This window comes from Borostomias antarcticus (assembly GCF_949987555.1).
Source record: "Borostomias antarcticus genome assembly, chromosome: 1".
NCBI classification, from domain to species: domain Eukaryota; kingdom Metazoa; phylum Chordata; class Actinopteri; order Stomiiformes; family Stomiidae; genus Borostomias; species Borostomias antarcticus.
This window is the reverse complement of record NC_140234.1, coordinates 22,073,974-22,096,473: the sequence shown is the minus strand read 5'-3', so window position 1 is coordinate 22,096,473 and position 22,500 is coordinate 22,073,974. Positions and strand designations below refer to the sequence as shown.

General features: G+C 49.1%; 1 protein-coding gene across 1 annotated transcript in view; it reads left to right on the top strand.

Annotated features, from left to right (window-relative positions):
* The window catches only part of cblb (Cbl proto-oncogene B, E3 ubiquitin protein ligase), a 63,089-nt gene that overhangs the window by 35,333 nt on the left and 5,256 nt on the right, over positions 1–22,500 (top strand). Inside the window, exons 7-13 of the mRNA XM_084444968.1 lie at positions 6,325–6,462; positions 8,537–8,624; positions 9,141–9,272; positions 12,771–12,971; positions 15,547–15,735; positions 16,120–16,521; positions 20,786–20,877. Coding sequence (XP_084301094.1) covers positions 6,325–6,462; positions 8,537–8,624; positions 9,141–9,272; positions 12,771–12,971; positions 15,547–15,735; positions 16,120–16,521; positions 20,786–20,877 — 1,242 coding nt within the window. The remainder of the gene's footprint in view (positions 1–6,324; positions 6,463–8,536; positions 8,625–9,140; positions 9,273–12,770; positions 12,972–15,546; positions 15,736–16,119; positions 16,522–20,785; positions 20,878–22,500) is intronic.

Sequence of the window (22,500 nt, the reverse complement as noted above, 5' to 3'; positions counted from 1 at the left end):
ATCTCCGCAGCCGTAGGCCCCGGCCTAAGGCTATCCTGCCTCCGACCCATCCTGCCGGCGTTTCCCTCGCGTCCACCGGCCTTCGACCTTGTGATCCATCGGCGACCACACACGAGTGTGGCTTGGGTGCCTGCGTGTCCACGGTCCTGCGCCAACGATCCAGAAACTCGCCTCCAACAACACACGAGTGTGGCTTCAGTGCCTGCGTGTAGGCGAGCCAGGAACCGGCCTGGGTGCCTGCGGCCGCTGCCTCGAGCCTCAACGTTCGATAGAGCCGGCTCCGACGCCATTTCCTTCGGACTACTAAATGCTCGATCCATAGCGAATAAATCGTTCTACTTGAATGACCTCTTTACATCTAAAGAACTGGACTGTCTGCTGATTTCGGAAACCTGGCAAAAAGCCGATGAATTTGCCCCGCTAATTGAACTCTGCCCCCCCAGCTGCGCTTTTTCCTGCGCCCCCAGATCTTCAGGCCGAGGAGGAGGACTGGCTATGGTCTACAGGGACTGTTTTTCCTCACGGACGGTGAGCTCTGGATCTTACTCATCCTTTGAAGTTCTTACGAATAAAATCGGACGCCTGAATCCCTTCTACTGTGTTTTAATATATCGCCCCCCAGGCAGAAATTATTCATTCTTAGCAGAATTCGGTGACTTCCTAGCCTCCATCATTCGCCTGGACAGAATCCTTATGATCGGCGATTTCAACGTTCATATAAATAATAGCTCGGATACATTTGCTGTGAACTTCCTCAATGTTACTGAGTCGTTTCACTTTAGCCAACATGTTACTGGTCCTACACACATCAAGGGCAATACTTTGGACCTTGTGTTCACGTTAGGTCTTAAAGTCAGTGACGTTTGCGCTGAAGAGATGCTAGTGACTGACCACAAATGTATACTGTTTAGTCTGTCTTTTGACAACGATTTTGTGCCGGAGAAGCGCATGAAAAGCTCACGCATTGTGAACAGCTTAGCTGTAGATAATTTCACTGCCAGCTTTGACTGTAATATTTTAACGTCGCCTGACGATGACGTAGACCGCCTGCTTCATGCTTTTAACTCGCGCTGCACGGCTGTTTTAGATGACGTAGCACCCATTGTGACTCGCAAAGTTTGCCCTGTCAACTCATCCCGTGGCTGAATGATGAGATTCGTGATCTCCGCCGCAAATGCCGCAAAACAGAGAGGCTGTGGAAAGCTACCAACATCCAAGTGCATCGTCTCTATCTCAAAGAGCTTTGAGTCGATTTAAACAAACTGGTTAAGACTACTAGAGCTGCATATTTTGCCAAACTTATATCCTCCACCAAGCACAACCCTAGAGTGTTGTTTAGTACTATAAATAGTATTGTTAGCCCCCCTCTCCCATCTGCACCTATCCTTTCTAATGAAGACTGCAATATTTTTCTCCAGTTTTTTATAAACAAAGTTGCTGATGTAAGGGCTAACATCGCCCCTCCCTCCTCCCCCTCCTCCATCCCTCTCTGTCAAGTCAGGGATTCAGCTCTGAGCAGCTTTTCTGGTATCTCCCTAAAGGACCTAACAGGCTTGGTGTGCTCCATGAAACCTTCCTCAAGCCCCCTAGACATTTTACCAATCGATGCTGAAGGAAGTTATGACCTCTGTGGGCCCCAGTCTTCTCACCATCATAAATAGGTCCCTAGCCTCAGGTACGGTTCCAGCCCTTTTTAAGTAGGCGGTTGTTCAGCCGCTGCTCAAGAAGCCCAATCTGGACCCCTCCCTGCCAAGCAACTACAGGCCCATCTCTAAGCTGTCCTTTGTCTCGAAGGTGCTGGAGAAAGTGGTGGCAAACCAACTCACCACCCATCTAACCAACCATAACATCTCAGACAAATTTCAATCCGGGTTCCGCAAGCAACATTCCACGGAAACTGCCCTCCTCAGGGTCTCCAATGACATCATGATGTCGTCTGACGCCGGCGAATGCTCCGTCCTGGTCCTGCTAGACCTCAGCGCAACGTTCGACACGGTGGACCACGGCATCCTGCTGGATAGGCTCAGGGAGTGGGTGGGCATCACAGGGAGTGTTTGCCCTATATATGCTCCCCCTCGGTCTTCTCATCAGCACATTCAAGGGTGTCAAATATCATCTATATGCTGACGACATCCAACTCCAGTTCTCTTTTAAACCAGGGAAAGTCGAGGGACTCAGCATCCTTCATGACTGTCTGTCGGCCATTGACCAATGGATGGCGGATAATTTCCTGCAATTGAACGCCTCCAAGACTGAAGTGCTGATCGTTGCAAATGATAAGACTGCCGCTACAGTGGTAAACTACATGGGGTCCCTCAAGGGAAATGTGAGGCCCTCTGTTAGAAACCTGGGTGTCTTCTTTGATCAGGCTATGCACTTGGACAAACATGTCAAATCCCTAACGCGTTCCTGTTTTTTCCACCTCAGAAATATTGCCAAACTCCGGTCCATTGTATCACATGCTGAATTAGAAATGTCTGTCCATGCATTTATTTCATCACGACTTGACTACTGTAATTCACTGTTTACCTGCCTCAACAAATCCTCTGTGGGACAACTTCAGCTAGTCCAAAACGCTGCTGCAAGACTACTCACCAGGTCAAAGAAGACATGCCACATCACCCCTATCCTGGCCTCCCTGCACTGGCTCCCAGTTCACCTCCGGATCGAGTTCAAAGTCCTGGTGTTTACCCACCGAGCTCTCCACGGATGGACCCCGGCCTACATCTCAGAACTTTTACACTCTCACTCTCTGAGTCGGTCTCTGAGGTCATCCGACCAGGGTCTCCTGGCGGTGCCCCGGACCAGACTAAAAACTCAGGGTGACAGAGCATTTGAGGCGGTGGCGCCAAGACTCTGGAACGCTCTTCCCCAGGCCCTGAGAGAGCCATCCACTGAACTCATGTTCAAAAAACTTCTTAAGACACACATGTTCAGGCAGGCCTTTGGCCATCTATAACGCCTTGCTGCTCGCAATGTTGTTGTTTTATCTGTTCTGTGTCGTTTTAATCTTGTCTCGTGTTGTATTGCCATTTTAATTTATTACTGTAAAGCACTCTGTGCATCCGTGCTGTGAAGAGCGCTATATAAATAAAGCTTACTTACTTACTTACTGCTCTGCAGTAGATAGCGAGACGCTCTCTTTTAGCCCTGGACTGCACTTTCTGTCTGCCAGTGTGAAGGACGCTACAGCCGGGGAAGTGGAACACATCCGGGCCCAGACAGATTAGCTCATTATGCTAACACAAAGAAGGCTACTGTACTGCACTCTAGTGTACTGTGCCCGGAGGGGGCGAAGCAGACGTTTTAGCCTTGTGTTACGACGCGGCCAGGATAATGACAGGCCAGCAAACTGGAACATTTGTAACTGAAGTGCAACCCATGTGTGCGCGTGTGAGTTCAGTTCTGGTTTTTGTATATATATGACTAGATGTGTTTGTGTTTGTGTCCGCCTATGTTTTATTGCGCGTGTTTATGTATTTGTGCGCGTGTGTACAGTTACAGTACACTGTTTGTGTGTTGATGCCGCGTTGGTTTGACGAGCCGGGGGGGGGGGGGGGGGGGGGGGGGGGCAGGCGAGCTATGGGGGACCAGCGCTAACGGAGAGGGTCGGTGGGTGGTCGACCTCCGCTCCCCCCAGTGAATCACGGCACGCAAATACCAATCTCCTGAATGCAGCTGTGCGCGTGGGAGGGCTGTCATCCAGGGATGAGCTGCTACATGCTCCGACCTCATCCTGCTGACACGCGCACACACACACACACACACACACACATGTGCGCGCACAGCCAATATTGACTGCTAGCAATAGCCATTCCTCATGGATTTCTTCAACACATGGATTTTTTGCTTCCCTCTGGAATATGTAGGGGTGGGTCGTATGCCCACCTCCCTTGTTCTCTGTAAAGCGCATTGTGTTGCCTCTGGGTATGAAATGCGCTATAGAAATAAAGCTTTGATTGATTGATTGATTGATGGATGGAGAGATGAATAGATTATAGGGAAAAGCATAGATAGATGAGACAGATAGATGATAGATAGGTGATACATGGATGGATAAACAGACTTTATTCACCTTCGCTGATCACAAACACATCCTAATCCCTGACAAGGTAATGACCAGTTCTCCAGACTCTCACTGACTCAGGCACCAGCCACTAGAGACCACATACACAGTCACTGGCTTTGTTCATAGCCACTAGAGACCATACACACACACACACACACACACACACAGTCCCCGCCCCCTTTGTTCAAGCCCGCGGCAGCGCCAACAGAACGGCGTCTGATCTCAAACATTCACTGTGGATTTAGCTTAGCGCCTGTTTTGCTAGCGGAGATGGGATCACACTCAGGTCAGCTAGCTTTCCCTCTAATCACTCCTGTCTCATGTGTGTGTTTCTTTCCTCTTTGTGCCTCACACTCAGACTTAAAGGAATAACACAGTGGTTGAACATGGCACATGTCAGTTATCTTTCGGTAAAATCAAAGGGAATATGTCCACAAGTGTTGTTATTCCGTCATTTTTAAGTACTGTAAAACTCCTTTTTATGTGCCCAAAATTTTGATGTGCCCAACACAGAGGAAAAGCACTCTGCAGCCGGCCACGCAAGCTTGGAGCAAACTGACATTAAATCCGCATTGTTCACCAGTGTAACGTTATTTATCTTAGTAGGTGTCCAACAAAGTCAGCTGCACACTGAACGTTACTGTTCTGGGTCCAACATCTGTCAGTTGTGGTGATATAAAGGAATCAAGCAGAATACGACTGCAATAACTTATTATTAGTCAGATCAATTGAATCATTATAGCTCATTTCATACACAAAGGCAACACAATACGCTTTACAAAAAGGGGGTGGGGGGGTGTAGCCTAGATGTAGCAGACTGATCCTACCCATAATTATGTGGCCGACTGCACGGGTAGCGCAGGGATTCATCATAATCGATGAGTTTGGAGAGACAGAGGGCCATGCGCCAAGACTCGGTGAGCGCACAGCGGATAAGGGCCTACTCCCGAGTCCGGAGTCGTAACAGGTCATGCAGTCAATAGATCTTGTTTTGAATGTTATTGTTATGCCCTCTGGTTATAATAGAATATCGCTACTGGAGCTGTTTAATCCCAAAATGCGCAATACTTCCTGCAGTTGGGTTGGATGGAGGTGCTGGATCAACATTCTGTGGAGCAGATGCCACTGCAGTGTTGATTAGCCTTACACAACTTTCAGAATGTTTTGCAGAACTTACAATTCTTTGGTGTTGTAAATTACGAAAGGAAATAATACCTCGACCTTGTCTTCGCCTCCACCCACCTCGAAATGTAGTCATCATTTTATCACAATAGCCTCTAGCCTATGCGCAGCACAACGCTGCAATACAAGTCCTTAGGACAAACGATTCAGCACACAGGTGTGTTTGATCAAGTCAAGATCTCTTCCCATACATCCATCTTTAGTCATCCCACACGTTTAAAGCAGTGTGCTCCGTTGACTAGAAGAATGACGGACATTAAAAGAAAATATAGATTTTTTTTATGTTTCAAGACCAATGGTGGGATTTTTACTCGAGCATTTCTTGATGTCCAAAATAGGGTTTGTTTGATATTCGGCCGATGATTTCGTCCCATACCTTATTCATCTTATGTCTTTGTCTGTGTCCTATTTGGTGACCTGGAGAGTTTGGGGTGTGACTAACGGGGAGTAAATGACTGGAGGGAGAACAAAGGGTCCCTGAGGAATGGAACTGGTGTTTTCCTACATGCTGCTTACATATGTGCTCTTTTGAAGTACGACCTCAGAAATCACAAGCCCACAACAAACAGCCTGCAAAAGGCAGAGAGCAACACAGTCACAGGCTCTCTCTCTGTGTGTGTGTGTGTGTGTGCGTGCGTGCGTGCGTGCGTGCTGTGTGTCTCTATGCGATGAATATGAAGTCAACATATGTGTGTCTCTTTACGATCATTGTCCAAGAACTCAACAACAAGAATCTCTTTGTCTTCTTTGAAAATAGCTTGTGGATTGTGATGCGTTTCTTTAAAAAAAAAAAAAAAAATGTCCTACCATTGAATTCCTACCCTGTTGCAGATTTGATGTGTGTGTGTGTGTGTGTGTATTTGTGTTTGTGTGTGAGTGTGTATTTGTCTGTGTATGTGTGTCTCTGTCTGTGTATTTATGTATGTATGTATGTATGCATGTGTGTGTTTGTGTGTATATGTGTGTGTCTGTGTTTGTTTGTGTGTATATGTATGTATATATGTCTGTGTGTGAACATCTGCGTCTGTGTGTGTGTGTGTGTGTGTGTGTGTGTGTGTTTTCTCTCCCTCTAGCTACATCTTCAGGTTGAGTTGCACACGACTCGGCCAGTGGGCCATCGGCTACGTCACCAACGACGGCAACATCCTGCAGACCATCCCCCACAACAAGCCCCTCTTCCAGGCGCTCATCGACGGCTGCAGGGAAGGCTTGTACGTGCTCGACTCCACCCACCTTCCCTTATCAGCGGACTGTGTCCATCTTTAAGGCGTCACTAACTACTAACGTGCTCCGTCAATAGGCGATCTACGTCAACAGTTTAAAAAAAAAATCTGCATATCCGGCCATAACCAGTGTTGAAGCCATCCATGGTGTGATGATTGTGTGTGTGTGTGTGTGTGTGTGTGTGTGTTGTGTGTGTGTGTGTGTGTGTGTGTACCATGTGGGACGAGGTGCGGCGGTTCCCCCTGGGGGGACTGTCAAGAGGAGAACACACACCTACTATGCTATCCCGCCTGCCCCCCCCCCCCCCCCTCCCCCCCTCACACACTCTGCTGTCAGCCTCACCGCAGATCAAACGCACCTTTATTTTCGACCGTCTTTTCCCCCGTCGTCGTCCCCCGCCACGCCCTCGCTCAGCGGGCTGTACCTGGGGGGATGAGTTCGCCGTTACCTGGGGGGATGAGTTCTCCGTTACCTGGGGGGGATGAGTTTTCCGTTACCTGGGGGGATGAGTTCTCCGCGTCTCTGATCTCTCTCTGAAACCCCGACAGCCACCGCTGTTATCGAACTCCATATCCCAGAAGCCTCTCTTATCATTCGACTCGCCGCGAGCAAAAATCTCGCGCCTCCTAATCCGACAATAGGAGGGATTTTTGACCAATCTGGACACGGAGCTGTCCAGCCTTCTCAAGAGCAGTTCTCTCTCTTGCCTCCCCTCTGACCGGACCACCGAGGGCCCTGTTTTTCTTGACCGCTCCGCCCAAGACGATATTGGTTTGAAGAAATAGTGCCCCCCCGATGCGATGTCGGCCCCCAGCACCTTAGATAAATGAGTCTCTTGCACACCTGAATCCAATCTCAGCGAAGTGGGTACTAGGAGGGAACAGGAACCACCCGCACACCGTCTTCACTTCACTTCTCACTCAACAAATCCAATTCAATGATGGACAATGTTACATGACCTCCTTCAGGTCCTCTTAGTGTCTACTTCACCTACACACCCGTCACTGGGATCTGAGGTGTGCAAGAGACCTGAAAAGGGGTCATGTACAGAAACGTTCAATTGGATTTGTCGAGTGAGTGAAGATGGTGCGTGTAGTTCCCAGCAGGCAGACCAGGGTGACGGGCAGACCAGGGTGACGGGCAGACCAGGGTGACGGGCAGACCAGGTTGACGGGCAGACCAGGGTGACGGGCAGACCGGGGTGACGGGCAGACCAGGGTGACGGGCAGACCGGGGTGACGGGCAGACCAGGGTGACGGGCAGACCGGGGTGACTGGCAGACCGGGGTGACTGGCAGACCAGGGTGACGGGCAGACCGGGGTGACGGGCAGACCGGGGTGACTGGCAGACCGGGGTGACAGGCAGACCGGGGTGACAGGCACACCACGGCGTCCTGCGTCTAGAGGCGCCCGGGATGCAGTTAAAAAAAGAAGAACAAGGGAAGAAGAAAAGGCACGCCGTAGTCTTGGAGAGGAGCCAGCACACGGGCGAACGGGTTGACTTTGACGAAGGGCTCAGGGCTGAAACATCGGTCTGTAAGTGAGTAAATCACCCATTGGGTTCTTTATGGGGGAAACCCTCGCGAACACGGGGAGAACATGCAAACTGAGTTAGTACTCAAAGGTTAGACGTCTGCTAATGAAATAGACTGTGGTAGTACAGCTCTGTACCTTGTCCCAAATCCACCCCCCCCACCAACCCCCAACCCCCATCCGCCTCTGCACTGGCACAGATCTGACCAGGTACTGTACCATTCTCTCTCTGTCTCTCTCTCGCAAGTATGTTTCCGCCCGGCCTATCATATGGATCGGCCGACGTCGCCCTGTCATGTTTAGGCGACGGTAAATCCGCCCGGCTGGCTCAGCCGGTAGAGCATGACTCTGATTCTCAGGGCCGCAGGTTCCAGACCCGCGTCGGCCGAGCGCCGTTTCGTCGTACGCGGTCACCCCGTCATTTACGTAATAACGACAAATATGCCGGACAAATCCATTCCTCACCGCTGCTAGCGGCTGTCTGTCTGTCTGTCTGTCTGTCTGAACCGTCTGTCCCTCCTCTCCACAGCTACCTGTTCCCCGACGGCCGCAGTTACAACCCCGACCTCACAGGCTTGTGCGAGCCCACCCCTCATGACCACATTAAAGTCACACAGGTCAGTGAGTGCGTCTTTGTGTGCGAGCGAGATTTTCTTAAGCGTCCGTCAACGGTCCGATACGACCCCGTTTTTTCTCAGCGGCCCGGAATGGTCAGCGGTTCTGGAGTCCGCCGGCCCGAGATGTCTTTCTACCGGCTCCGACGCCGAGAGGGGCAGGTTGAAACGCATCGCGTTTGCCTGGCCTGCTCCTACATTGACCACACAACTGAAGATGCTGTTGATTATTTTTCTATTACCACACGTTGTCCATTTAAAGGAGTAGTAAAGGGAAAATGCATGTTTAGTCCTGTTTTAAGGTTACATGATCATACACAATGGTTCAGATCAAAACGTTGACAAAACTAGCACTTTTGAGAAAGTTTGATAATTGCTCTACCACCGTTTTGGTCATACAATGGATGTGGGTGGGCACCATGAAAAATCATTCAAAAACATGTTAAACTCTCGATTCCCCCGTTGACTGAGTCAGACAGCCTCGCGGCCGAAGCAAACGCCTGATTCTTGCTTCCACAGGAGCAGTACGAACTCTACTGTGAGATGGGCTCCACCTTCCAGCTGTGTAAGATCTGCGCCGAGAACGACAAGGATGTGAAGATCGAACCCTGCGGACATCTCATGTGTACTTCCTGTCTCACCGCCTGGCAGGTACTGTACCTCTCTCTCTCTCTCTCTCTCTCTCTCTCTCTCTCTCTCTCTCTTGCTCTCTCTCTCTCTTTCGCTCTCTCTCTTGCTCTTTCTCTCACTCTTCCTCTCTCTCCGCCTTTGTGTCATTGCATCTGTCCAGATCCGACTTCCAGATGTCACACACATCAATAGGGGAAATGAAGGCTTTGTGTGTGTGTGTGTGTGTGTGTGTGTGTGTGTGTACGCCGTATGCTTTGTGTGTGTGTGTGTGTGTGTGTGTGATTCTCCTATGTGCCAGCGACGTACGTATGTGTGTGTGTTTGTAATTACCTTCCTAATGACTCATTAGTAACGGTAACCATGGCCTCCCCCTCTGCCTCCTCCCACAGTGGGACATCTGCGCTGCCTTTCCCTTGTAAACACATAGATGACGGTGTGTGTGTGTGTGTGTGTGGGCGCACGCGTGCGCGCGTGTGCGTGCGCGCGTCATTCGAGAACACGCGCCGTTCCACCTGTAGGTTTCTGCTCCATCCGTGTGACATCATCTACGTACAGTAGGAGGAGCCTATGTTCTGGGAGCGCTCCCCCTTAAGACACCCACACCGCGTGATCTTGTTTGTCACTTCCTGCCATGACAATGTGTCTCTGTGACCTGCCCCCCCCCTCCCCTCCCTCCCACCCCGAGTCTCCAGTGTGTGTGTCTGTGTGTGTGTGCGCGCATGTGTTTCAGTGCAGTGATGTCATGGGGGAATCACAGGGGGAACCTCCAATCCCGTGATGTGTGTGTGTGTGTGTGTGTGTGTGTGTGTGTGTGTGTGTGTGTGATGACTAACGCACCCAGATCGGTTAATTTGAGTCAACGGAGGTTACCTCCTCGACCTGCTCATTACTCACTGTACGGTATGCCCCCTCCCTGCTAAAGGAAAAACAGCTGTCGGTGCTCACCGCCAATCCTGTAACCACATCCTGGTACTTTGTGACAGCATCGCAGCTCGTGAACCATCCCTCCCGGTCCTTCGTGACGGCATCACACCTCATGAAACTCACAGGGGGGGAAGATGGAGAGGAGAGTTCTGTCTGCGGGAATGCCTCCGTCGGGAGGGCTGGATGGCCGCGAAGTGTGTGTGTGTGTGTGTGTGTGTGTGTGTGTGTGTGTGTGTGTGTGTGTGTGTGTGTGTGGGGCAGTGTCTTCTGAGAGTGGCACAGCGCTGTGTGTGTGCGTCTGTGCGCGTGCTCGTGCACAGGGTTCTTCCTGCGGTGGAAGTTTGTGTAGCGTGCAGTGTGTCCACCACCACCGCCCCCCCCCCCCCCGTCCTCTGCTCCCACTTAAATTAGGGTTAGATTTCCAAAGAGCCCTTTGAAGCCTCCTTCCACAAGTCCCCGGCCAGATGTCGGTCGTGATCGCAACCTTTGTTCTGGGTGCGTCCACAAGCCCGCCCCCGTCCTCTGTCTGGCCTGGCAGGACGGACGGGACGACCTTCGTGGTGAAAGAGAACCTTCTAGATGGATTGATTCCCGGCCCTCCGGTTTGACTGGGCGGCCATGTGGAATCGGTTCTGGGGGGGCACAGATGACAGGAGACGCTGCCTTTGTTTGTGTGCGCGTGTGCGCGCGCGCATGCGTGTCCGTTTGTCTGTGTGTCCGTGTGTGTGTGTTTGTGTGAGTGTGTCTGTGTGCGTGTGCATGCGTGCTTGTCCGTTTTTCTGCGTGTGCGCATTTCATTTTCAAACCTTTATTTATACTCGTAAAACACTGAGGTTTCCCTCATTTACAGTGTTGACGAGTTCACACAGATACACAAATAACAACATAACAAATACATTAATAATAATAATAATAATAAACAGTTACAGGTCGAAGTACAAATGCCAAGAGCCATGGATTTAAACTCTGCGACTGAAGGAAGTACCTCAAGCTTTAGAGTCTGTTGTAGAGTATTCCAGGTATAAGGAGCATCATGGACAAAAGCAGACCTACCGAGTTCAGAATGCACATGAGGAACCCTGAAAACAAGCTGATCGTTTGATCGGATCTGGTAGGTACCAAGGCTCCAGTCCAACAGAGACGAGATCTATGGCGGAAGTTGACCAATAATGGCTTTGAAAATAAACAAGTCCCAGTGATAGTCTCGCCTTACAGAGAGGAGACCAGCCCACCTTATCATAAAGAACACAGTGGTGAGTGTCATAACTGTCACCTGTAATAAATCTTAGGGCGGAATGGTAGACAGTTTCAGGGTAGTCAAAGAAGCATGTCTATAGATTGTGTCACCATAGTCTAATACTGATAAGAGGACAGCTTGAACAATTCTCTTCCTGGTGAACATAGGAAAGCTAGAACAGTTTCTGTACAGGAATCCAGCTTTCTGCTGCAGTTTAGACAGTCTACATGAAACTTGAATGAGAGTTTATCATCCAGCCACAGACCAAGGTATTTGTACTCAGTGACTCTCAATACGCGAGCCATTAGCCGTTAATAAATGAAGGCCATCATAATCTGTAATCCTGGCTCTAGAAAACAACCTAAACTTTGATTTGCTAGGATTAAGGACTAGTTTCAGATTGGCATGCGCACGTGTGTGTGTGTGTGTGTGTGTGTGTGTGTGTGTGTGTGTGTGTGTGTGTGTGTGTGTGTGCGGGTGCGTGCGTGTGTGTGTGTGCGTGCACGCGTGCCTGTGTTCAATTGACTCGTTTCAAAGGGGGGTATAGGAGACATGGGGTGCTAAGATGAATGAGACCATGTGTGTTCCAGCTGTCTTCCTCGGGTTTACAGCCCGAGGCTTCAAAGTGCTTCCTCATGCTGCTCCGAAGATTGCAACAAGTCCACATTCAAAAGATATTACAAAAAAAAAAAATCTTGAGTTGTACTTATAAATGTCACTGGCATCTGTCCAGTGTGTGTGTGTGCGTGCGTGCGCGCGCACGTGCGCATGTGTGTCTATAACTGCAAATGTGCTGCTTGCTTGTGTGTCAGTATACTGTAGCTACATTCAATTAGTGTTGTCACGGTACCAGAATTGGGACCCACGGTACGATACCAGTCAAGTATCCCGGTTCTGGGTAGTATCGCAATACCATGGCAAAAATTAGGCAGATGTGCCTTTTGTCATTAATAAAAAGATACAAAGCCGGGCTGGAGTTCTTTCTCTCATCATTAACCAGCAGCTGCCAATGTAACCCATACGTTTGGGCATGCCCTGGGTGGGAATCGAACCCGGGTCTCCCACTTGACAGACAGCTCATTTTTTGGACACATGGACTGTATTAATTAAAGTCCTTTGTGAATGTGTGTGTGTGGGTGTGTATGTTTATGTTTGTGTGTATTTGTGTTTGTGCGTGTGTGTATGTTTATGTGTGTGTATGTGTTTGTGTGTGTGTATATGTTTGTGTGTGCATATGTTTGTGTGTGAGTATATTTGTGTGTGTGTCTATGTTTCTGTGCGTGTGTGAGCGCGTGCGTGCATGTTTGTGTGTATGTTTATGTTTGTGTGCATGTTTATGTGTGTGTTTGTGTGTGCAGGAGTCAGATGGCCAGGGCTGTCCGTTCTGCCGCTGTGAGATCAAAGGCACAGAGCCCATCATCGTGGACCCCTTTGACCCGCGCAACGAGGGCGCCAAGTGCTTCTTCCTGGACCACTTCAGCTCGCCAATGATGGACCTGGACGACGACGAGGACAGGGAGGACTGCCTGGTCATGAACGGACTGGCCTCCATCAGGAAGGTACCAGAGGAACGCTACTGTAACTATAGTATTACTATAGAATACTGCTATTACTGTAGGATTACTGCTGCAATGTACTGTATTAACTTTTGTCGGGTACTGAGTCTTAATATGGTATTCTTACAGTATTATTTTTGTATAATTGTAGTATTACTATAGTAATTAAGAAAGTTGAGAAGAACTGTCACAGTTCTTTCAAAGTTGTTATGAGATATTGTTAAATGTGAAGATGAGCTGGTCTGCTGGCCAGGATGCCCCTCAGTGGTTCGGCTCCGTCCTGCTACAGTATCTGACACTCAGATATGAAGGGACAAGAGGAACATCAGATCAGGAAATTTGATGATGTTTATCGTTTCCGTATATCTGGGTCTAGACAGGCGCTGGTTACATGGGACGGCATCTTTACATAAAGACCTGATTTTGATTTTTTGTTGTTGAGAACTCCAGCATTCAATCCAGCCTTTTATATACTACTACTACTACTACTAATAATAATAATAATAATCATTATCATAAAAATAATCATAATAATTCTACAGCCTTTTCTATAATAATAATATTAATGCTGTAGCTTTATTGAAACCATTGTTTCCAACCATTGGCATAGAATTGACCGTGGACACCTGGGAAATGTCTCAACCAGTATCCAACGACGACTGAATTGTCCCTAACAATAATTTCATACACAAACGGTTATAGTCCCGCCTCCCTAGCCCGATACGGCTAATGGGACCGTTTCTTTGTAACGTGTAATAGGCCGGCTGTATGGTTGAATTTGGTTGCGCGCACAGTGCCTCCGTCAACACTACAGTTCTGTGCACATAAATTCGGGACAAATCGCATCTTGCATTGATTCAGTATTGAAAGGGCATTTTATTTTTCAATACAGGACAATCCTGTATCGACTTGCCTACAGTTGCAAACCCGGCTAGATTTGAACTGAATTACATAACGTTAGTAAACAAACCACACATGTAACGTTTAGGTAAGTTAGGGTTTTTGAACCCTATCAGTTGTCAACAATTTGTATGCAGCAAGGGCACACGTAGGCCAAACGCATGATCATCAGTTCAGGAGGTCAAAGAACCCATCATGAAGGCTCACTAAGGTGATCAAAAACGCCGGCTCGATCCTCGGTCTGCAGTTGGACTCACTGGTGGAGTTGGCTGAGAGGAGGACCCTGAAGAAGGTTCTATCAATCATGGACAACCCACAGCACCCACTACACCAGTCACTGATGGCACACAGGAGCACTCTCACTTTCAGTAACAGACTCACCACCATGCACTGCAGAACAGAACGCTTGAGGAAGTCCTTCCTCCCAACAGCCATTAGACTATTCAACTCCACACAATCTGGGCGTGGCCACAGGGATTGCACTTATTAATAACGCACCATTATGACACTATGGCTTTTAACTGGAGATCACTTGGTGTGCAACACATCCATTGTTTTTAACAACGTACACGTCTGATGTTTTTGGTCTGTCCTTATCTTGTTTGTTTCTATATGTGTATTGTTGTCTTGTGTTGTTTTTATGGCTGTTTTATGAGCTACGTGGCATTTTAATTTCCTTCGGGATAAATAAAGTGAATCAAAATCAAAATCAAAAAAAAAAAAAAATGAAGATAATCAGATCTGACTAAAGCGTGGAGCCACTTTGAGATCTTTACCAGCTGAGAGACAGCAACCCTCTCCCCTCCCTGTCAGAGTCTGTTTTCATCTGGGAAACAGGAAGTTGAGCGCCGTCAGAAGTTGCCCAGCAGCACGCTCTGTCAACCCTTCACTGATACTACAACTGAGGAGAAAGCCACCACTATTGATTATGTGTTGTTGTTGTTGTTGTTTTGTTTGTTCAGGAGCTGTTGATACTGTGCTATGTATTCAATTCTATTATTTATTATCAATAATAATGAATTTATTTATATAGCACACTTTAAAATGCAGGACAAATCTCAAGCTAAAGACCTGATGAAATGTGACTTATTGTATGTTCCGTTGTGGCCCCCCATGAAAGCTAGATGGCTCATCTCAAGTGGTTACCGATTAATAAACGTTACTTTATGCCGTACAACTCCAGGGCTCATTAACAGAATTTGAGTGTGAATAATAACTATAGAATAGGAGAATGTATCCTTCTGCCCAAAAGAAGAAAGTGCAACCTGGTGCCTGTTGTCTGGTCTTTGGTGCGTCCTGTAGCCTGCAGCGCTGTGTCTGTCTGCCTGCCTGTCTACAGTACCTGTCTGTCTTTCTACCCCTCTGTCTGTCTACCTGTCTGCCTGTCTTTCTACCCCTCTGTCTGCCTGTCTTTCTACCCCTCTGTCTGCCTGTCTGTCTGTCTTTCTACCTATCTGTCTACCTGTCTGTCTGCCTGTCTGTCTTTCTACCCGTCTGTCTGTCTGTCTGTCTGTCTGTCTGTCTGTCTGTCTGTCTACCTGTCCATCTGTCTTTCTACCTGTCTGTCTATCTGTCTGTCTGTCTTTCTACCTATCTGTCTGTCTGTCTACCTGTCTACCTGTCTGTCCATCTGTCTGTCCGTCCATCTGTCTCACCCCTGCGTCCTGTCCCCCGGCAGCAGTGCGCCGAGCGGCAGAACTCCCCGGTGATGTCGCCCAGCTGCTCGCCCGTGAGCCAGAGGAGGAAGGGTCACGGCGAGGTTGCGACCATCCAGCACCTCAGCCTGCCGCCCGTGCCCCCGCGCCTCGACCTCATCCAGAAGGGCGTCATCCGCTCACCGTCCGCCAGCCCCACCGTCTCCCCTAAGGTGGGCGGGGGGAAGGGGGAGGGGGGAAAGGGGGCGGGGCAAAGAGGGCGGGGGCTGGGAAGTCAAATAGAATGACAAGAACTTTAAATTCAAACCCATTTGAACAGGACTCTGTGGGCAGTTATGTGGATCAGAATTTACTCTGTAATATATAATAATAAAACTTTATTTGTGTAGCACCTTTCATACAAATAAATGCAGCTCAAAGTGCTTTACAACAGAGAGTGTACATAAAAATAGACAAAATAAACAAAAAGCAGGAAAATAAGATGGGACATAAAACAAAATACAAAGATAAGAGTTGGTGTGTTATTGTAGCAAGATGCTGGGTAGAGATACTGTCGCTGCACAGCTACTAAACTCTGACCCCCTGCTCTCCCCCAGTCCTCTCCAGGGATGTCCCGGAAGCAGGACAAGCCTCTGCCCGCCCCCCCGCCCCCCCAGAGAGACCCCCCGCCCCCGCCTCCCCCCGAGCGCCCCCCGCCCATCCCCCCGGACGGCCGCGCCTCCTGGCTCCCCCAGCACCCCTCCTCCTCCTCCTCCTCTTCCTCCTCCTCCACCACAGGGGTACCTCCGGACCCCCAGCTGCCCCCGGAGGTCTGGTGTCCCAAAGACAGCCCCCTGGGGGACCCCCACCGGGGCGGGCTCGACGCCGGCTCACCCCAGCTGGCCCATTCGGCCGCGTCGCACCTCAACGGGAGGCCCCTCAGTTGCCACCTGGCGGACGCCGGCGGCGGGCGGTCTCATCAGAGGACCGATGGCGGCGCCCTCTCGGACCACGCCAAGGTGAGGAGGAAGGGGGGGGGGGGGGGGGTTGGTCAGTCACGGGGGTCTGGCCGCCTGCGCGTGTGGAGTCTTTACTCTTAGGGCTGTTGTAGGCCTCTTCTGTTGGCTAGATTGAGCTTGGTAGACTAAATTTAGTTTGGCAGATGCTTTTATCCAAAGCTATATATTTGTTGTACAGTTGTCCTACAGTAAGTGTTACTCTAGTTTGTGCATTTGCTATGTATTTTATTCCGGTTAGGGCCCTGCGCCAGGCCATCATTGTAAATAAGAAGTTGTTCTTAATTGATTCTGCCTGGTTAAATAAAGGTAAAATAAATAAATAAAAATTTACAAACAGTACTTTTGTCAAGAGCCTTCTAGAAGAACAAGTGACAAACACCAAGTCAGGTACGCCTGAGGTACTTCTAAAGAAAACAGTGGTGTTTGATGCAAGAGTATTCAATATGATCGTTGTCAGTGTGAAAAAACGGACTTTATAAGTTGTAAATAGATCACCAAGACTTTTAATCAGAGTGTGTCAATAGTCCTCTGCTATAAAGCACCGAAACGCAATGTTCTCATGTTTGCCTTATCTGTTGCTAAGCAACGGCAGGCTAACTTCCCAGTTTTCCTGGCAGTGAACGTTGGCGTCGCACACTGTTGTTGCCGTCTCGCCAGTCAACACAGCACAGCGAGGGCTTGTTGTGATTTCTCTGGCGTGGGCGCGTAGATTGATGAAAGCATTTTCAGACACCTCCATCTGGATGTCTTGTGTTTCTGGATGTCTTGTGAACATTCGGAGAGGATGGAAGAGTGACTTGGCAGATTACATCGGTAGCTCTCGTTCTCCTGTCTCTGCCACCATATTTTCTCTCACTCACACATTCACAAACACTGTCCAGGCATGGGCAAAAAACGTTCATGAATATTTAACATCGTTTCTTTCACCTCATGTTTAATGGACTGCACTTATAGTGCTTTTTTACAAAGCGCTTTACAATGGCCTCTCATTCACACATTCACTCACAAATGGCGGCAGCTGCAAGTTGGCGCTGCTCTTTGGGAGCAATCTGGGGTTCGGTGTCTCGTCCATGGACACCTTGACAGGTTGTCAGGAGGAGGCGGGATTCGAACCGCTGACCCGCTCTACCCCCTGAGCCGAAGTCGCCCCTGATGTTTAGCATTAAAGCCACAATCCACTGAAGCTACACCAGCATGCGCTATACAAATAAAGCTTTGATTGATTGATTGATTGATTGATTGACAGTAGCTCTGAGTTAGTTTTGTTAGTGAACAGAGCTTTCTTAAAGAAAGGCCTATGATGTCATTTGAAGGCTCTTTGTTGCGCTAGAACAGTCATCAGGCCGTTTGCATCAACAGCTTTAAGATTTACTGTACCGTCCCTTTAATTCAGATGGATAGAAATGGAGTGGACACATGAAGATACAGTGTGTGTGTGTGTGTGTGTGTGTGTGTGTGTGTGTGTGTGTGTGTGTGTGCTGGACTTGAGGAGGCAGGGGGCCTTTCCAGGAGCCATTTGGAGGACCTTGAAGGGGGGGGGGACGAGGAGGACGGGGGGATCTCCGGGACCTGCTACAGGGCGGCCTGCAGGAGACGGGGGTGTCCACAGGACCTGCTACAGGGTGGCCTGCAGGAGACGGGGGTGTCCACAGGACCTGTTGAGAATATGAGAGGGAGAGACACTAGGGAGGAGGACAGGGTTAGTGGCTGTACTGGACTTCCACAGCAGACACGGGGGGTTCTATCGGACTCAGGGTGGTCTGCCGGTCCACTGGACCTGGTTAGAAGGTAGGAGGGAGAGAGAGAGAGAGCCACTAGGGAGAGGGGAGGCAGAAAAGGCTTAGTAGCACGCAGAGCCAGAAAAGCAACACAGAGATTAAAACAGACCGTGCCAGTTGCAGGGCAACAAGCATCTGTATACACATCTAAATATACACATCTAAATATACACACAGTGCATAACAGGATATACACCAATGTATACAAAGGATTCACAAGCAGGCCTTTCTGTGTCTCTAGGTCCTGGCTAGTGATTGTAGGCTAGGCTGAAAAGGTACGTCTTGAGATCTCGCTTGAAGATTTCCATTGTTTTGGCCTTTCTTAGGTACTCCGGCAAGGTGTTCCAGAGGTTGGGGCATCGAAACTGAAAGCTGCCTCTCTGCGTTTCTTGGTCCTGGCTTTTGGAACTGTTAGGAGTTCAGTACCTGAGGACCTGAGTGGTCTGTTGGGCCTGTACCTGACAAGCATGTCTAGAATGTATTGAGGTGCGCGACTGTGGAGAGATTTATAGACTAATAAAAGAATTTTGAACTCCTATTCTAAAACTGACTGTAACCAGTGTGGTGATGGTAAGACTGGTGTGATGTGTGCCCTCCGTCTGGTCTTAGTGAGGACTTGTGCTGCAGCATTCTGTATCATTTGTAGTTTAGAGATTGCTTTCTTTGGTAGGCCAGACAGTAGATCATTACAGTAGTCCAAGCGTGTGAGCACCAGTGTATGGATGTGAATCATGGACCGTCTATAGCCACCACCTCAGACGTCTGGAGACCTCCCATGTTAGATGTCTCCAGAAGATCCTCAGCATCGCGTGGAAGGACCGAGTCCCACAACCAGAGGAGTCTACTCTGAACCAACATCCACTCAGATGGTTGGGACATGTCATTCGCAGGTCCAGCCACAGACGCCCACACAAAACTCTCTCTGGGTAATTGCATCTTGGCCAACGCACTGCTGGCGGGCAGAAGAAGCGATGTAAGAACCCAATTAAGACCACGCTGAAGACATGTCAGATCAACCCCTCTTCCTGGGAGGAACTCGCTTCCTGCCATAGCCTCTGGCGTTCTCGCTCCTCACAAGGAGCGGGAACATCTGGAGCAGCAGCGTAGAGCAGAGCGCGCACCCCACCCAGCACTGCGTTCACATGCCCCGGTCTGCAGACGCAACTGTGGGTTTAGGATTGGGACTCCTTAGCCACTAGAAGACTCATAAATAGGAGATGGTTATTATCGGATACGATGGACGACCGGCAAGGTGTGTGTGTGTGTGTGTGTGTGTGTGTGTGTGTGTGTGTGTGTGTGTGTGTGTGTGTGTGTGTGTGTGTGCGCGCATGCACTTTGCCTCAATGTGCTCATTAATTATGTATTATATTTGATTGACCCTGGATTAACCCTAATCTCTGCCTGGAAAAGTCCTGTCACGTTCTGTCCCTCTGCCCGTCCAAACCCCTGCTCCCCCCTGGACGATGCCTGCTCCCCCCTGGACGACGACGTCTGTCACATTGCTAGTGTTGCTCTTGAGCAATTTATTGATATTGATTTATTTATTTATTGCTCTTGAGATATTTCCGGCTAGGTTAGGACAGTACCCCACAAGTTTGGTTTGCATGACGTACATCATTTGTTGCAAAATATTTAGAACAAGATATTGACATCTGGTCTGCTCTGGAAATTATTTTGTTGACAACGAAGGACAGTTGGGCAATGGCATTTTGAAATGTCATAATTTATTAGCTAGCTTGCTTGCGCTCCCTATACGAACCAGAACTGCAGCAATGTAGATCGGCTGTGGATTGGTTGTAGATTGGTCATGGACTGGTTGCGGATCGGTCACATGCGCGCGCCAGCGTCACATCGCATTAAAGCAACTCAGGCTACAATGTCTCCTGTCATAACGTAGCCTACTCTGAATTAATTTCAGAACATCAAGAAACCAACGGGAGACCGCTGACCACTTTTGAACAACCTTGTGATTTCGACAGTAGCAGGGGGGTACAGAAGCCATGGTGGCCGCAGGGGGGTACAATTATTTTCAGGGCCTCACGGCCAGAGTGAGGGGTGTCAATGGCCATGCCCTCCGTGGCCTTCATGTAATTCCCACCCTGCGGCTTTCATTTCACAGTCAGCGACATCTTTGCTCAGATATAGCAGGTGAATACCCGGCCATAACGGCTGTGTTATATTCAAGCCGTTCCGTCGAGTCGAGTGTAACCTGACCAGACTACACACCAGATGGGTCAGATGCCCATGGAAGGAGCAGCCTGGCGTCCGGCGGGTCTGTGTGTGTGTGTCTGGTGAGGTGGGCGGTTGGTGGTACAGCGTCCAGATGGTTCTGGGCAGATCAGGAGAGTGGGTTGTTTATGTTCCGGTCGACTCATCCGATGTGTTTCTCTGTCTTGGTCAGTCGAGGCCATTCAACGCTCACGACTGTAGATCTGGTAGAAGTAGTTTAGTCTCATATGTGTGTGTGTGTGTGTGTGTGTCCACAGCCCTTCTCAAATGGTCTCCAGGTCTCTGATGAGTATGACGTCCCACCTCCACGCCACTCTCCCCCCCCTCCTGTCCTCACCAGCAGCCAGAGGTAAGTCTGCTACACACACACACACACACACACCTTCATAAGACAAACATACGCACAGGAATGCACACACATTCCGATAAAAACACCTTGGTCAGAGGCAGAACACCGTTTCCAGAGAAGCCTGACGTCGGTGTGTGTGTGTGTGTGTGCGTGTGGTAGTGTCTGCTAAGGGTGTTTGTGTGTGTGTGTGTACGTACACCGACTTGTTATGACAAGCCTGAGTCCTGAGTCTGTGCGCTGTGTCTCGGAACTCAACCCGGCCTTGTTTGGACACGTGTGTGTGTGTGTGTGTGTGTGTGTGTGTGTGAGTGTGAGTGTGAGTGTGTGAGTGTTGGCGATGATGTCATTGATGATGTCAGACCACAGGGCTCAAGAGGGGGTATGCACAGCTTTATTTACCCACGGGCTGGAAGTGCTCCAACAGAACAGGATATGATGTCCATCCTGCAGGCTCTGTCAAGGACCCTGGGCATAGAGTTGTAGTTTCCACGAAACACACCGCCAGCATCTGCTCCCCTCCCCCCAAGTCCTACATGTTCCACTTAATTCTGCTTAGTACCAGAGAGGAAGCACATTTATAGCAATACATCGCAATATTTGGACCTTTACAAACATGTCTGGTGCTAATTCTCCAATTAGATTTACTAAAAGTAAGCTGAATCGTCCAAACAGTCTACTCAGAAAAATAATACATCGACATTTATTACCTTTTAAAACTCGCGCCCCAGGGACGCAGTATTCAGTCGAAGTGCGCATGCGCAACGTTGTGCTTAAATAACACAGTAGTAGCTAACTATTCCGGCGTCTATGGATATCATGCGTTTTTCAACTCAATGATATCATGGCGGAGGTGAGAAAACCGAAGTGAAACATCACAGAGAAAGCCAGAAAAAGAAAGTAGACAATCTGATAACTTTACGACACTACGACAGTGCACTTACTCGCAGAGCCTGTGGGGGCGCAGTTCCGAGAAAACGCTATGTATTGCTTTAACTAGTCTTAAAAAAAAGTGTGCTTACCACATTTTATACTAGACAGAAAACGCATTTAGGATTAATACACCTGTATATGATGTCAAATTGACAGGATAAGACAAGATATATTAATATCTGGGCATTACAGCAGCAGAAAGATGGAACAGAACAGAAGGGGAGCAGGATAGAATCAAGATTCAGTCATGTAACACAAATATATGAGCATTAAAAATGTGTGTGTTGTGTGTGTTTGGTAATACCGACACAGCTTCCTCCCTGGGAGACAGGAAATCCTTCCTGTCCCCAAGCCCTGTTCTTCCAGAACCTTCTCCCCTTATGTCTCGTTTCCTGTCTACGGTTCTACACATGGCCTGGTTCTATATGGACGCTGCAGGGCCTGGCCCCTTGAGAGCAGCTCTGAATGGAAGCTGCTGTGCATCTAAAAACCCTTTTATCTGCCGGGAGATTGGATTAGGCGCGGCCTCTGCTGGGTTGTTGAGTGGATGTTAGGGGGCTTAATGGTGGACTAGGAGCTGGGGAGACAGCAGGGAGGAGTAGAGGTGAGAACACACAGCTTCTCTGCCCGGTTTCATCTCTGTCCTCTGGGTTGACCAGCCTGACCGGGGCTCACTGTGTTCTTTGTTAGAGG